The sequence below is a fragment of the Mytilus edulis genome, chromosome 6 (assembly GCF_963676685.1).
Source record: "Mytilus edulis chromosome 6, xbMytEdul2.2, whole genome shotgun sequence".
In the NCBI taxonomy this organism is placed as follows: Eukaryota; Metazoa; Mollusca; class Bivalvia; order Mytilida; family Mytilidae; genus Mytilus; species Mytilus edulis.
Genome location: NC_092349.1, coordinates 24,936,095 through 24,950,165, shown reverse-complemented (window position 1 = coordinate 24,950,165; position 14,071 = coordinate 24,936,095). Strand labels below are relative to the sequence as shown.

Sequence of the window (14,071 nt, the reverse complement as noted above, 5' to 3'; positions counted from 1 at the left end):
AAGGTTGTCCAGTGACCTATATTTGTTAATTTCTGTGTCATTTTGGTCTCTTGTGACGTTGTCTCATTGGCAATCATACCACATCTTCTTTTTTTTATATTATCTCTACCTTTTTGATCCACAAAATATAGTGCATTGATTATAACATTCTATACATCCTATGCATGAATATTTCCAGAAATTTATCAATGTAATACATGTTAAGATATTCAAGGCACAAAATTATGTTACATTTGTCAAGAAAATAACATAACTTTTGCAAGGTGCAGGAATCTAATATCTGTTCTAAAAATATAAATGATGCCATTGTTAAAGTCATCTTTAAAAATTGGAGTTATCTTCCTTTGTCTATAGAATTGCTGTTAAATCAACTACAACCAATGCAATATTTGATTTTACTTCCCCTGTTAAATTGAAGCAATCTTTACCTTCAGTGCTTAAAAGCACTTTGATTGATGAAGTTGTAGTCCAATCAATATGAAATTTGTACACATGTTCCCTATGATAGGATCTTTCTAATTTTAATGCCAAATTAGAGATTCTACCTCATTTTGAGTCCACTGAACATAGAAAATGATAGTGCTGATGGGGCATCTGTGTAATATGGACACATTCTTGTTGAAAGTGTTATTATCAGGTGACAAAAAAATACTGTTGTATTTGGAAAGGTCTGTATGTTTTATACTTTAACAAAAGTAAGTTATCCTACACTAATCTTTAGCTCACCTGGCCCACAGAGACACATTTTCCATTTATATGTTTTCAGCATCACTGATGAGTCTTTTGAGACATAACACTCATCTGGCATACAAAATTTTAATCCTAATATCTATGGTGAATTCATTGTACCAGACTAATACATCGAGCCAGATATTTAAAAAGCTAGTTCATAAGGTGGCAGTTGGAAAACTTATGTCAATGTACCTTGACACCTTCTTCTGACTAGGGTCCAACCATTGTCTTACTTGTTAATGCTGCATGCTTATTGAATAAGTAGCAAATACCTATTTTCAAATTGACAAATCCCTGAAAATTGATGTATTATTTGTTTTATGATAGCAAACGGTTTCAATTTTTTTAGTAGACTAACTTGCCATTTAACACAGGTAATTTGTGTTATAAAATAAATGTACTAATTCAATCTATACCAGAATAAAGGTCTCTTATCTTTTCCACATATATATCAACTCTTGATTAATACATGTGATCCTCACATCAAGACAATCTTATATTTTCTAATTTAATGTTTTTAATTATTTTGATTTCTAATTTATTTCAGGCTATGTCAGTAAGTTCAGAAGGTTTGGAAAGTTTTGGAGGTCAAGGTTATATAGAGGAGACTGGGTTACCTAATTTTCTTCGAGACGCTCAGGTAAGACTCAATATACCTGAAATGAAATGGTTGTTTTGAAAAGACCAGATAATAAAAGACCAAATAAAATTGAAAATGGAAATGAGGGATGTGTCTAAGAATCAACAACTCGACTGAAGCAGAAAACTGCCGAAGTCCACCAATGGGTCTTCAACACAGTTGGAAAATCCCTCACCTGGAGGCATGCTAGATACTAAGCTTAAAATTTTGTATGACAGATAAACAATAAATTTAGTTATAAATTTCAGATATGTTCAACCTTTCAGTAAATTTTTGAACATTTTAATGCAGTATATTTTGCCTGTAGTCAATTGATATGTTCAGTGTACTTTCAAGAATATTTTTACAACTGTAATTAACAAAGATAAACATTGAACATTCAGTTGTCTAAAAGTTGACTTAACACCATAAGGCATTAATTGAAATGTCATAATCCTGAATTCATTAGGAGAAAATATCTGACAAATCCTTGAGAATTTTGATTGAAATTAACAATGTGGCTATTATAAGCCAAATGCATTTACAATGCTCTCCAACTTTATTTGGTGGTTTTAACTTTTTTGAAAAAAAAAATAGAGAATGGAAATCGAGAATTTTGGAAAGAGACAACAACTTGACCAAAGAACTAAACACGTGTCTGGCCTTCAATACTTAAATCAGTTCATTTACTCCTACAAATTGTATCATTTTTATTTACCCAGGTATTAACTATATGTGAAGTAACAACAAATATCCTGTCTTTAGATATGTCATGTTATTATATATGCCCTTTTTATTTACCCAGGTATTAACAATATGGGAAGGAACAACAAACATCTTATCTTTAGATGTGTTAAGATGTATCAGTAAATCAAATGGACAGGCATTGATATCTTTAAAAAAAGATGTTGACAACAAACTATCCAGTTCACCTTCAGAGTTATCCAAAGAAGCAGAGAAGTTACAAATGGCCTTGAAATCAGTATTGCAGTTTGTTACAAAAAATCAGGGAAATTTGGATGTTTTGACTTTTGCTGCTAGAGATTTGTCTTATAGTTTGTCTAGAATATACATGGGTAAGTATTCATTTAATTTGTTTTATTAATGTCATAATTGCCAAGATTTTTTCCACCATTTTGGATTACAAGCAACTGAAAAAGACCGAAGCAGAATGTCACTAAAATTATGGAAGTTAGAAGCCGAAATTTGATTTATATGCATGACTACTGTGGATTCATTATTATTTGTTGGATACCAATTTTTTTGGGTTTCGTGGTGGTAAAAGGTGAAACACAAAATCAAAGAATAACAAATTGTATAGGATTTTTTGGCAGTGAATAGCAAAACCAAGAAATCAAATATCCATGAAAAAGTAAGTTTGCCTTAATCCATGAAAATTGATACCCACGAAAATAAATTAATCCACAGAAAATGATATTTTATCTCATTGAAGTTACTTTTAACCCCACATCTTTTAATTTTGATACTTGTTGGTTTTTCAATATTTTGTTACGTTAGTGTGATTAGATGCAGATTTTCATTTCTATTTAGGGGAGTTTGTATAACGTGAGGCTACAACAGTTTAGAAGGTCATGTTCTTTAAAAAAAAGGAAAGGATTGACAGATTTAAAAATGTATGTGAAGATGAAAATGTATGATAATTGTTTCACAATTGACCATTACTTTATTTGTTTCAGGAACATTAATGATTGAACATACAGCGAGCTGTGGAATGTCACCAGTTGATATTTATGCATGTAAAAGGTAATGATTATGGGATGACACAGAAACTAATGACCACTGTGAAAGATAGTTAGTTTCATGATGTCAGTTTTGTTTACTTGCCAACAAATGTTGATGTGTTTGGTTTACAGCAAACAAAAATATAAAATTACACTATTTAGCTTCTAAGACCATCCATCATTGTCTTTTTTTAACAACCCCTTGAATTCATCATTCATTGTACAATCATCAGATATTTTTAAATATCCATGCCGCTCTTAATAGGAAAAGTGCTTGTTCTCCTCATCTGAAATTTAAAAAAATGACAAAAAAAACTGAGGATTTGTTTGATTTTTGAATTCCAAAACGTCTTAATTTTAATAATCATCAGATAAGCAAGAGAGACATATTAGCATGTTCACTCTTTGTTATGAGTTGGAATGAAATAAAAATATATTAAGTACTTAAAAATCTAAAGTCAGTATTATGATGAAGTTCATGTAATAATTAAACATGAAAAAAAAACCAATTGACATATCTTTCATAACCTAGTGACGATTTCATTGAGTTTATGGAAATTCATCATATTCTTTTAGATAGAGAAAAATGGAAAACTCACAAAAAAGAATGTCATTTTTCCATAAAGTTACTTCAACAAACATTTATCTTTATTTTGTAAAGTTCTAATTTCAGAAAAAGGCAACACAAATGTTGTATTTGGATCTCTAAGAAAGGAGAACTTTGATAGCAGCATAAAAATAATTACATACAATAGAACTGATACAACTTAAAAACAATGTTTACTGTAGTTTTATTATTATTCATTGCCATTGCGTAACAATTTTCATGGATTTTTGTGAGTACCCTGGGTACCAGTAAACCACTAATTTAAAATTTAATGTTCAATGAATTACAGATTTTCAATAAGTTTGGCAAATCCACAAAATCAAATATCCGGTAAAATGCATGTTTTTCTCAATCAACGAAAATTGGTACCCACGAAAATAAATTGATTCACTGTATCTACTATTGCAACAGGAAACATAGCCCAGAACTGGACAATGAACGAAAACAGGTTGACTTATTTTGTAACCTTTTAGAATTGGAAAAAAGCAAAACATTGATTTACTCCTTTTTTCAGATGGTGTGAACAACAATTATCTTTAGTATCTAACCACGACCAGTATAGTAAACAAAGTTCAGATATGGACAAAGAACTTGTTTATGGGTGATGCTCATTCTCCAGAAATCTATTTATATATCTGTGATATTATTGAACTTGATTTTGTCGATCATGATTTAAGGGGAAATTTGTTTTCCCTGTGTGTGAAAAATAATGATGAAAACATATTTTAATTAACTGTGATCTAGTTGAAATCTTTAAAAGTATTGAATTGTAAATACTTTCTTGAAAACATAAAACTAATTATTGTATAATGTTAAAATAGATTACAAATTTGAACAATAATATTGAATATATGTTGCTGATGATATGGAGATCATTACTGAAGATGTAGACTATCGAAATATGTTTATGATTATTGTTAATCTTAAAATAAATCAATCAATCTTGCATCTATCTATCATGGAATTCATAGGAAGTAATATTCTGTGATAAGACACTTTCAGTTAGGAGAATAGTAAATACATATTTTATAAAGGGCTAAGTTGCTACTTAGAGGCAAAACTGGGATATACGCACCTCAGATTTATTCTTCAAGGGTACAGTATCATTAACAGCCAGGACGGTTTTGATTGGCCTGTGGACACTATTAAAACATCGCAGGTCAAATCCTCTGAAACAAGTTCATGTTTTGGTGTTAAGCCAGTGGATGGTGTTTAATTATGTGACAAATTGCATGATTTCCTCATTCTATTGGTTCCCTGGAAGTGAGCCACAAATGGGAGGCAGCTTCGGGTTGTGAAAACGCGGTCTAGTAAATAATATTACAATCATTTTATACATCAAACAACGCTGATCAATCGTGCATTTTACCTGTAAACCTACAGTTTTTGTGTTTGTAGGAAAGAATACAACCCTTTTAAGCTCATCATATTTTAGTAATATTTTAACTTTAAGCATACATGGTTTGATGACATATTTCGTAACAATTAAAATGTATAATGAAGAATTTGTCTCGATATCGGTCACTGAATTCGATACACCACTTTGCACAAATGTGGGTCTATATTTTAAAAGCTAAAAGCTTTACTACATACCACATGAAACCAAAACAATACGGGAAAAAGGTAACATATTCACTCATGCAATATATGATCTGGTATGCCTTTTTGAAAATATAAGTTAGATGAAAATGGTAGGGTAATAAAACCAAAGCAGCACCTCTGTCAATGAAGTATTGAATTGGACCCCCGAGATCAGGATACTCAACTTGACATAGTTTGCCTTTCAGAACTTTTTCCTTTCATACTTCGAAGTGTCTACGTCATAAAGAACCAGTTCTTGACTCACAGATACCAGATGAATACAGTTTCGTAAATAATCTTTTATTGAGGCTCTTTGTTGAAAGCTTGTGCCCACAAAGAGGTGAAGTGCATCCCTTAGTTTACCATGATCCAGTATTCCAGTACGTCTAGATAATGTAATAAAATTAACGGTACCAATTTGTTTGCATCAGATGCGCATTTTGACAATACGTGTCTCTTCAGTGATGCTCGTGGCCAAAATATTTGAAATCAAAAGCTTGTATAAAAGCGAAGAGCTATAATCTAAAAGGTCCAAAAAATTATAGCCAAATCCGTGAAAGGAATCAGAGCTTTGCATGAGGGAGATACATTCCTTAAACATTATTATGTCTATCATTTTATAACAGCAAATTTTAACGTCACAAAAAAATCCGTATTTTCATGCCAGTACAGAAATATTGCTACTGGGCTGGTGATAACCTCGGGGATTAATAGTCCACCAGTAGAGGCATCAAATACATGATATATCAAAGTGAAATACAGACATGGAATCAGCAATTCAACAGTTTAAAACTAAATGAGATGAAAAAGATACAAAGGAACATTCAAACTCATAATTCGAAGATACACTGACAACGCTATGGCTAAACAGGAAAAAAATACCAACAGATAAAACACAAAACACTAACCACAACAATGGAAACTAGACACAGTCTGAGCGATACGAAAACCAGCAAAATCTGTAAGGTTAAGCATATCCTGCTCAACATGTGGCATTCATATAAGTACCAACCTGGTATCGAATCTTATTTTGTAGGTCACACACGGGAGAAATGGGGTTGGATTGTGTAATGTCAACTGAAACATATTCGCTATCATCTGTGAAACGGATTTCCATTACAATTAATTGGTTACTAACGGATAATCTTCTCTAAAATCTTCTCACAATGAATGTCAACCTGAATAGTCTGTACAACACACAGCGTATTACCTAGAGTTGTTTCTTTAGCATCTTTCTGTTCTTTCATATATCCAGTGCAAATTCCCTCATATAAATACATCGTGGCCACAAGTTAATTTTTTTATGCTTAGTATTAAATTTATATTAAGATCCATTTTGCTACATCTTGTGATCAATTTTATTTGGCAATCGTCAATGGCAGTCAGCAGGGTTAATGAACATCAGTTGTTCGACCTGTTAGTCAAACGCGTTTTGTGTAAATATACTTCTTCACTTTTTTTGGTCTTTTGGAAAATGTTGTTTGTGCTGTATTTAGACCCTTCTACAACGAAATTTGTTTTACATGCACACGTATAAAAATTGCGGTTTTTATCCAACGCAATCAAAGGTTTGAACATAGTTTTCAATTTAGACTCGTTTATATTTTTCGTTTGGGCTTGTATGATATTTTCTCTCCGGTTTATATGATCCGTTCATCCTATATTGACTCTTACATTCAAGAGTCTACATGTATCTTTAATTGAGAATACATTTTATATCACCTTTCAAATACCGTTTCGATCCCTAACATCACTGAAGAGACATTTATTGTCAAAATCCGGATCTGGTGTACAAAAAATATTAACACCTTATGTTAGTGACATAACATGGTGGCCACAAGTTAATTGTTTTCTGTTTAGTATTAAATTTATATTAAGATCCATTTTGTTACATCTTGTGATCAATTTTATTTGGCAATCGCCAATGTCAGTCAGTAGGGTAAAACAACGTCAGTTGTTCGACCTGTTAGTCAAATGCGTTTTGTTTAAATATACTTTTTCACTTTTTAGGTCTTTTCGAAAATGTTGTTTGTGCTGTTTTTAGACCCTTCTACAACGAAATTTGTTTTACATCCGCACGTATAAAAATTGCGGTTTTTATCCAACGCAATCATTGGTATGAACATAGTTTTTAATTTAGACTCGTTTATATTTTTTCGTTTGGGCTTGTATGATATTTTCCCTCCGGTTTATATGATCCGTTCATCCTATATTGACTCTTAAAATTCAAGAGTCTATCTAAAAATGAGGGTACTTTTTCTAAAAAAAGAGGGTACTTTTTATTTGGCCTTCCAAATACCCTTTCGATTCCTAACATCACTGAAGAGACATTTATTGTCGAAATCCGGATCTGGTGTACTCAAAAAATATTGACACCGTATGTTTTTGGCATAACATCGTGGCCACAAGTTGATTTTTTTTCTGTTTAGTATCAAATTTATATTAAGATCTATTTTGTTACATCTTGTGATCAATTTAATTTGGCAATCGCCAATGGCAGTCAGTAGGGTTAAAGAACATCAGTTGTTCGACCTGTTAGCCAAATGCGTTTTGTTTAAATAAACTTTTTCACTTTTTTGGTCTTTTCGAAATTGTTGTTTGTGTTGTTTTTAGACCCTTCTACAACGAAATTTGTTTTATATGCGCACGTATAAAAATTGCGGTTTTTATCCAACGCAATCATAGGTTTGAACGTAGTTTTCAATTTAGACTCGTTTATATTTTTTCGTTTGGGCTTGTATCATATTTTCCCTTCGGTTTATATGATCCGTTCATCCTACATTGACTCTTAAAATTCAAGAGTCTATCTAAAAATGAGGGTACTTTTTCTAAAAAAAAAGGGTACTTTTTATTTGGCCTTCCAAATACCCTTTCGACCCCTAACATCACTGAAGAGACATTTATTGTCGAAATCCGGATCTGGTGTACTCAAAAAATATTGACACCGTATGTTTTTGGCATAACATCGTGGCCACAAGTTGATTTTTTTCTGTTTAGTATCAAATTTATATTAAGATCTATTTTGTTACATCTTGTGATCAATTTAATTTGGCAATCGTCAATGGCAGTCAGTAGGGTTAAAGAACATCAGTTGTTCGACCTGTTAGCCAAATGCGTTTTGTTTAAATAAACTTTTTCACTTTTTTGGTCTTTTTGAAAATGTTGTTTGTGTTGTTTTTAGACCCTTCTACAACGAAATTTGTTTTACATGCACACGTATAAAAATTGCGGTTTTTATCCAACGCAATCATAGGTTTGAACGTAGTTTTCAATTTAGACTCGTTTATATTTTTTCGTTTGGGCTTGTATCATATTTTCCCGCCGGTTTATATGATCCGTTCATCCTACATTGACTCTTACAATTCAAGAGTCTATCTAAAAATGAGGGTACTTTTTCTAAAAAAGAGGGTACTTTTTATATGGCCTTCCAAATACCGTTTCGATCCCTAACATCACTGAAGAGACATTTATTGTCGAAATCCGGATCTGGTGTACTAAAAAAATATCGACACCGTATGTTTGTGGCATAACATCGTGGCAACAAGTTGATTTTTTTTTCTGTTTAGTATTAAATTGATATTAAGATCTATTTTGTTACATCTTGTGATCACTTTTATTTGGCAATCGCCAATGGCAGTCAGCAGGGTTAAAGAACATCAGTTGTTCGACCTGTTAGCCAAATGCGTTTTGTTTAAATATTCTTCTTCACTTTTTTGGTCTTTTGGAAAATGTTGTTTGTGCCGTTTTTAGACCCTTCTACAACGAAATTTGTTTTACATGCACATGTATAAAAATTGCGGTTTTTATCCAACGCAATCATAGGTTTGAACGCAGTTTTCAATTTAGACTCGTTTATATATAGAAGTCGTAAATTTGCTTTCGCCAATTTTTTGTTCTTCCCTCATGTCATATTCAGATTTATTGAAGGTATTCTTTCCTTTATTAATCCAAATGTTTCTGAATTGGTTCCATTAAAATTTCTACATGTAGAGATAAACTGAAAATTGTTCAGTAAAGTAGGATCTACAAATAAGTTAACATGATCAAAATTGTATATTGACCCCATAAGGCATTATTGCCCTTTGATATAATTTTTTTTCACAATTTTTCCTTAATTTTTGTAATCTTTTATTCGTTTACAAAAATCGTCTCTAAAATTACTAGGCCAAACTAAACGTGGTTTAAATCAGTCGTAGGGTATTAAATTCAAACTTTGTATCAGATGATCCCGCCCATCAACCAAAATGACCAACATGGCTATATGCACATTATAAGGGTTAAATTCAGTTGTTAGCTTATAACTCTGAAACTAAAGAATTTATAGCAAATCTGACTGAAGGAAAACTGTTCATCTGGTGACGATCTATTTTTAACCCCGCCACATTATTTATGTATGCCTGTCCCAAGTCAGGAGCCTGTAATTCAGTGGTTGTCGTTTGTTTATGTGTTACATATTTGTTTTTCGTTCATTTTTTTTACATAAATAAGGCCGTTAGTTTTCTCGTTTGAATTGTTTTACATTGCCTTATCGGGGCCTATTATAGCTGACTATGCGGTATTGGCTTTGCTCATTGTTGAAGGCCGTACGGTGACCAATAGTTGTTAATGTCTGTGTCATTTTGGTCTTTTGTGGATAGTTGTCTCATTGGCAATCGTACCACATCTTCTTTTTTATATTTATTTGTAAAAGGTACATTATCGTCAACATCTGCAACAGTTTTGTTGGGTCCAATATTTTAACACAGCATGGCTAACTGACTGGCTTGTAGTTATCAGCATCCGCTATGCTCTTCAACTTCGAATTTTATTTTGCTTTTTTTTAGTCTTTTGTAGACGAAACGCGCATCTGGCGTAAATACACAATTCAATCCTGGTATCTATGTTGAGTTTATTTACTATCTTTATTTTCATTCCGTTGGTATATATTTCCAATGTCAATGGACTTTGGACATATCTGAGTGTAAAGGTATCTAAAAGATTTTTATCGTACTCAAAGGATCAATGTCATCTGCCCCATAGACTTACTACCATAAAAAGTCGATAACTCTCAACTGTGTTATTGTGTGGGGATTCAGAATGTCTGTTACTTATTTCAAATGCATTATTATTTTATTCTGCAGTAAATTATTCATTTGTAGATCCCCAGACAACATGAGTATGTTGGCCCAACATTGGCACAACGTATATCATTGCATTGGCCCATCGTTGTATTTTAACGTTGGCCCAACGTATAAGTGCAAAGTGGGCCTACGTTGGCCCAACATGATGGCTTCATGTTGGCCCAACGTTGTACGGTTATATGCAATACATAGAGCCAACGTTGGCCCATTGTATGAAAAACGAAATCCATGTTGGCACAACGTTGGACCAACGTAGAAATATCTTTTCTTATGTTGGCACTATGTTGGTCCAATGTAGGTATTTCTCATTTTTATGTTGGCAATACGTTGGTCTATCGTTTCAACCAAATTACAATGGATGCTGCATGAGGAGCTGTATATGATAAATACTCCGGAGCGCATTTGATCTTTTTTTGTATTCCAAACTGCCAAAGTTTAAGGTAGCAATTCTGTATTTTTGTATTACCCATTGTTGTTACTGTCCTTGTTTTTTTCATGAACTTTGCCTCTTTAATTTTATTTATTGTGTGACGCTAAGATATTTCTTTGGCAATGTTTGATGGATCGACCAGATAAACTCTGTGTCATTTGGTGTCTTGTAAAGAGTTGTCTCATTAGCAATCATACCACATCTTCTTTTTTCATATCAATTTCATTTATTTCTTTAACAGAACAAATGACGTATGGCTTATGGTTAGGCGATCATACAAATAGTTTTTTCGGAGATGTAATTTTAGTTGTATTGGTTCCAGATCCAGAATGAAAATTAAATTATTCAGAAGATGAAACTTTATTTATTCTAAATTTGATCATGTTGATATCATTGGTCGTCACCACGAGTAGTGTCCTCCTCAATTTGAACTTCAACAGTGTCATTATTATTTATATATGTTATTCTTTTTTTCCCTTCTATGTTTCTTGCCACCTTCTCTGTCAAGGCTTAAGCGCCGCCAATCTTTAGCTGCATCATCTATCTCCTTATCCGAAGACTCTTTACAGCTATGTTTTTTTTCTAACCGACTCTGTAATAAAGTTATAAGTAAACTTGAACTGTGTATTTGCCTAATGCATTCGTGCGTAATCTCCCTTCTAGATATGTAATATAAATTAATGTATATTCTAAATAGTTTAAACACTATTTAATACAAAATAAAATCTTAAATAACCATTTTTTTTTATATTGGTTATTTGTCTAATGGTCAGAAATTCATTAGTATTAGACGGATTTGTGGGTATAACAAACCCTTATTACTATTATTTAAGAATTCGGTATCATACTTTATATATTCGTAATATACATGATATATAAAGAATAATTTAGATGTGTATTAATGAAGTTATATATTTGATATATAAAAACACTGTTACACATTCAAGTGTGTGTATGATCAGGTTTCACAAATATATCGTATCTGTTTGCATGCGATTTAGAAATACAATAAAACTAACGAATTCATTTATATTTTAATGAAGTAGAAATCATTATACCACATTTTTGAAACATTACGGAATAAGGTACATCTTAAGACAATTTTATTCCATTAACTTTGGTAATGATCATACATGTTGTGGTTATAGATTTATATAACTTACCATTTGTTTGAAAATACTAATGTTCAGTGGCAAATATTTCATGAAAATTGATAGGATTGAAATGATTTAAAATCTAGAAAATATTTCGCCCGAAACGTATAAACTTCAAGATCAGCATTATAAAATGATAGAAATTAATATATGTTTTGATTTTTAACAACATCCCTTAGATTAAAAAGTCATATATATTGTATTTGTCATTCTGAATCGTATATATATATCAGATTTTTTAAAGTTACAACTTACATGTTACTATCTTTCTCTTTGAATCTCAGATGACATGATTTTCTCTTTTTGTTTTCTTCGTATCACTGCTTTCTTACAAATACACAACAGGAAATAATCACAAAAGTGACCATCCCATTACATTCAGATTTCCTATAAACTTAATTACCATAGCAACTATCTTTGAAATTTGTCGAACATATGGTCAACCTTATCAGAATGGGCTAGATTAACAGACTGGCTGTATCAAATATCACTCTGCATATAATTGCTATTATTATTATGTTTCACAAAGTTTAATGAATAAAGTTATTATAAATAATGATTGCAATAAATTTGAATTTTTAACCAGGCAATCTATGTTTACGATATACATTTTTTTTATTACAGTAATGATATTCCAGTATAAATTTTACCTGACTTATATATAGAGTATACTATATGATCACGCAACGTTGGGCCAGCATTGGCCCAACATAGAGTTGTAAATATAATTTCAGTTGATAAACACTTTCGGTATAACATTAACTTTTCATAAAGCCTGCTGCAATCGAAATTATCCGCCTCCCAAGAGAAATAAAGCGTAAAATATTATATAATCAATTCTATTAACAAAATTTCATATCGGCCCTATGTTGCTACTAACATAATGCCAACATTTGCCCGATTATTTATAACCAACATGAGATAATAATATGAATTTACAACAACAGACCAACGTTGGGCCAATGTTGTGCAGCCAACATAAACTTGCGACCAACGGACCGACAATTTGCCAACGTTGGGCCAATGTTGTACAGCCAACATAAATTTGCGACTAACGGACCAACAATTTGCCAACGTTGGGCCAATGTTGTGAAGCCAACACCAACGGTCGACCAACGGCCCGACCATTTGCCAACGTTGGCCCACTGTTAGTCTGCTGACTGGGTCTTACTTTGCCTTACAGTTTTGCTAAAACAGTTTATCATTATCTTCAATAATATTCTGGATAATAATCAAAAACCGCAAAAATAACCAATTTAGTGGCAGCAACCAAACCAAACAGTGGGTTCTTCCTTTCGTATGCTAATTTCAGGGCTGATAGATCTTGACCTATTGAACATTTTTACGTATGTCAGATTTACTGCTTTTGTGTTTGAGATGTCAGCCAAAAACTGCATTTATTTCCTATATTTCATGGCGGCCATGTTTGTTGATAGATCAAATAAAAAAGAGGGACGAAAGATACCAGAGGGACAATCCAACTCATAAATCGAAAATAAACTGACGACGTCATGACTAAAAATGAAAAGTACAAACAGACAAACAATAGTACACATAACACAACATAGAAAACAAAAGAATAAACAACACGGACCCCACCAACAACTAGTGTGCTCCGGAAGGGTAAGCAGATCCTGCTCCACACGTGGCACCCGTCAAGTTGCTAATGAGATAACAAATCCGGTAAATAGTCTTATTCGGTAGGTCACATTTATTAAATGAAGGGGATTGTAGTTACGACGTAAGGAACATATCCGAAAACAACGGTTATTCCCTAACGGTAAACCAACTCGTGATGGCGTCCGTAAAATTTACGAAGATATGATTTCAACTTTACTATTTGGAACTCTTGATTTAATAGCTTCCTTGTGAGCAAGAACCCTCTGTCAAGAAAATCATGAGAGGAAATGCAAGCAATGGAATATCGTATCAATTAGGAAATATATACACCGTATGCAGGTGCTGCTTAGAAATAACAAGTTCACAATTGGAAAGCCAAAATCATCTCTTTTGTTTTCAATCGACCTTCATTGTCAATCTTTAGATGTAAGTCAATAAATGAGGCCGACTTAACTGTATCTGTTGT

The 14,071-nt window shown here is 32.4% G+C and overlaps 1 protein-coding gene across 2 annotated transcripts in view; it reads left to right on the top strand.

Annotated features, from left to right (window-relative positions):
• The window catches only part of LOC139527392 (acyl-CoA dehydrogenase family member 11-like), a 34,708-nt gene extending 30,055 nt beyond the window's left edge, over positions 1-4,653 (top strand). For both annotated transcript variants that reach the window (XM_071322803.1, XM_071322804.1), the window contains exons 10-13: positions 1,280-1,372; positions 2,157-2,427; positions 3,049-3,115; positions 4,215-4,653. In XM_071322803.1, coding sequence (XP_071178904.1) covers positions 1,280-1,372; positions 2,157-2,427; positions 3,049-3,115; positions 4,215-4,305 — 522 coding nt within the window. In that variant the 3' untranslated portion in view covers positions 4,306-4,653. The remainder of the gene's footprint in view (positions 1-1,279; positions 1,373-2,156; positions 2,428-3,048; positions 3,116-4,214) is intronic.
• Positions 4,654-14,071: the final 9,418 nt, after the last annotated feature.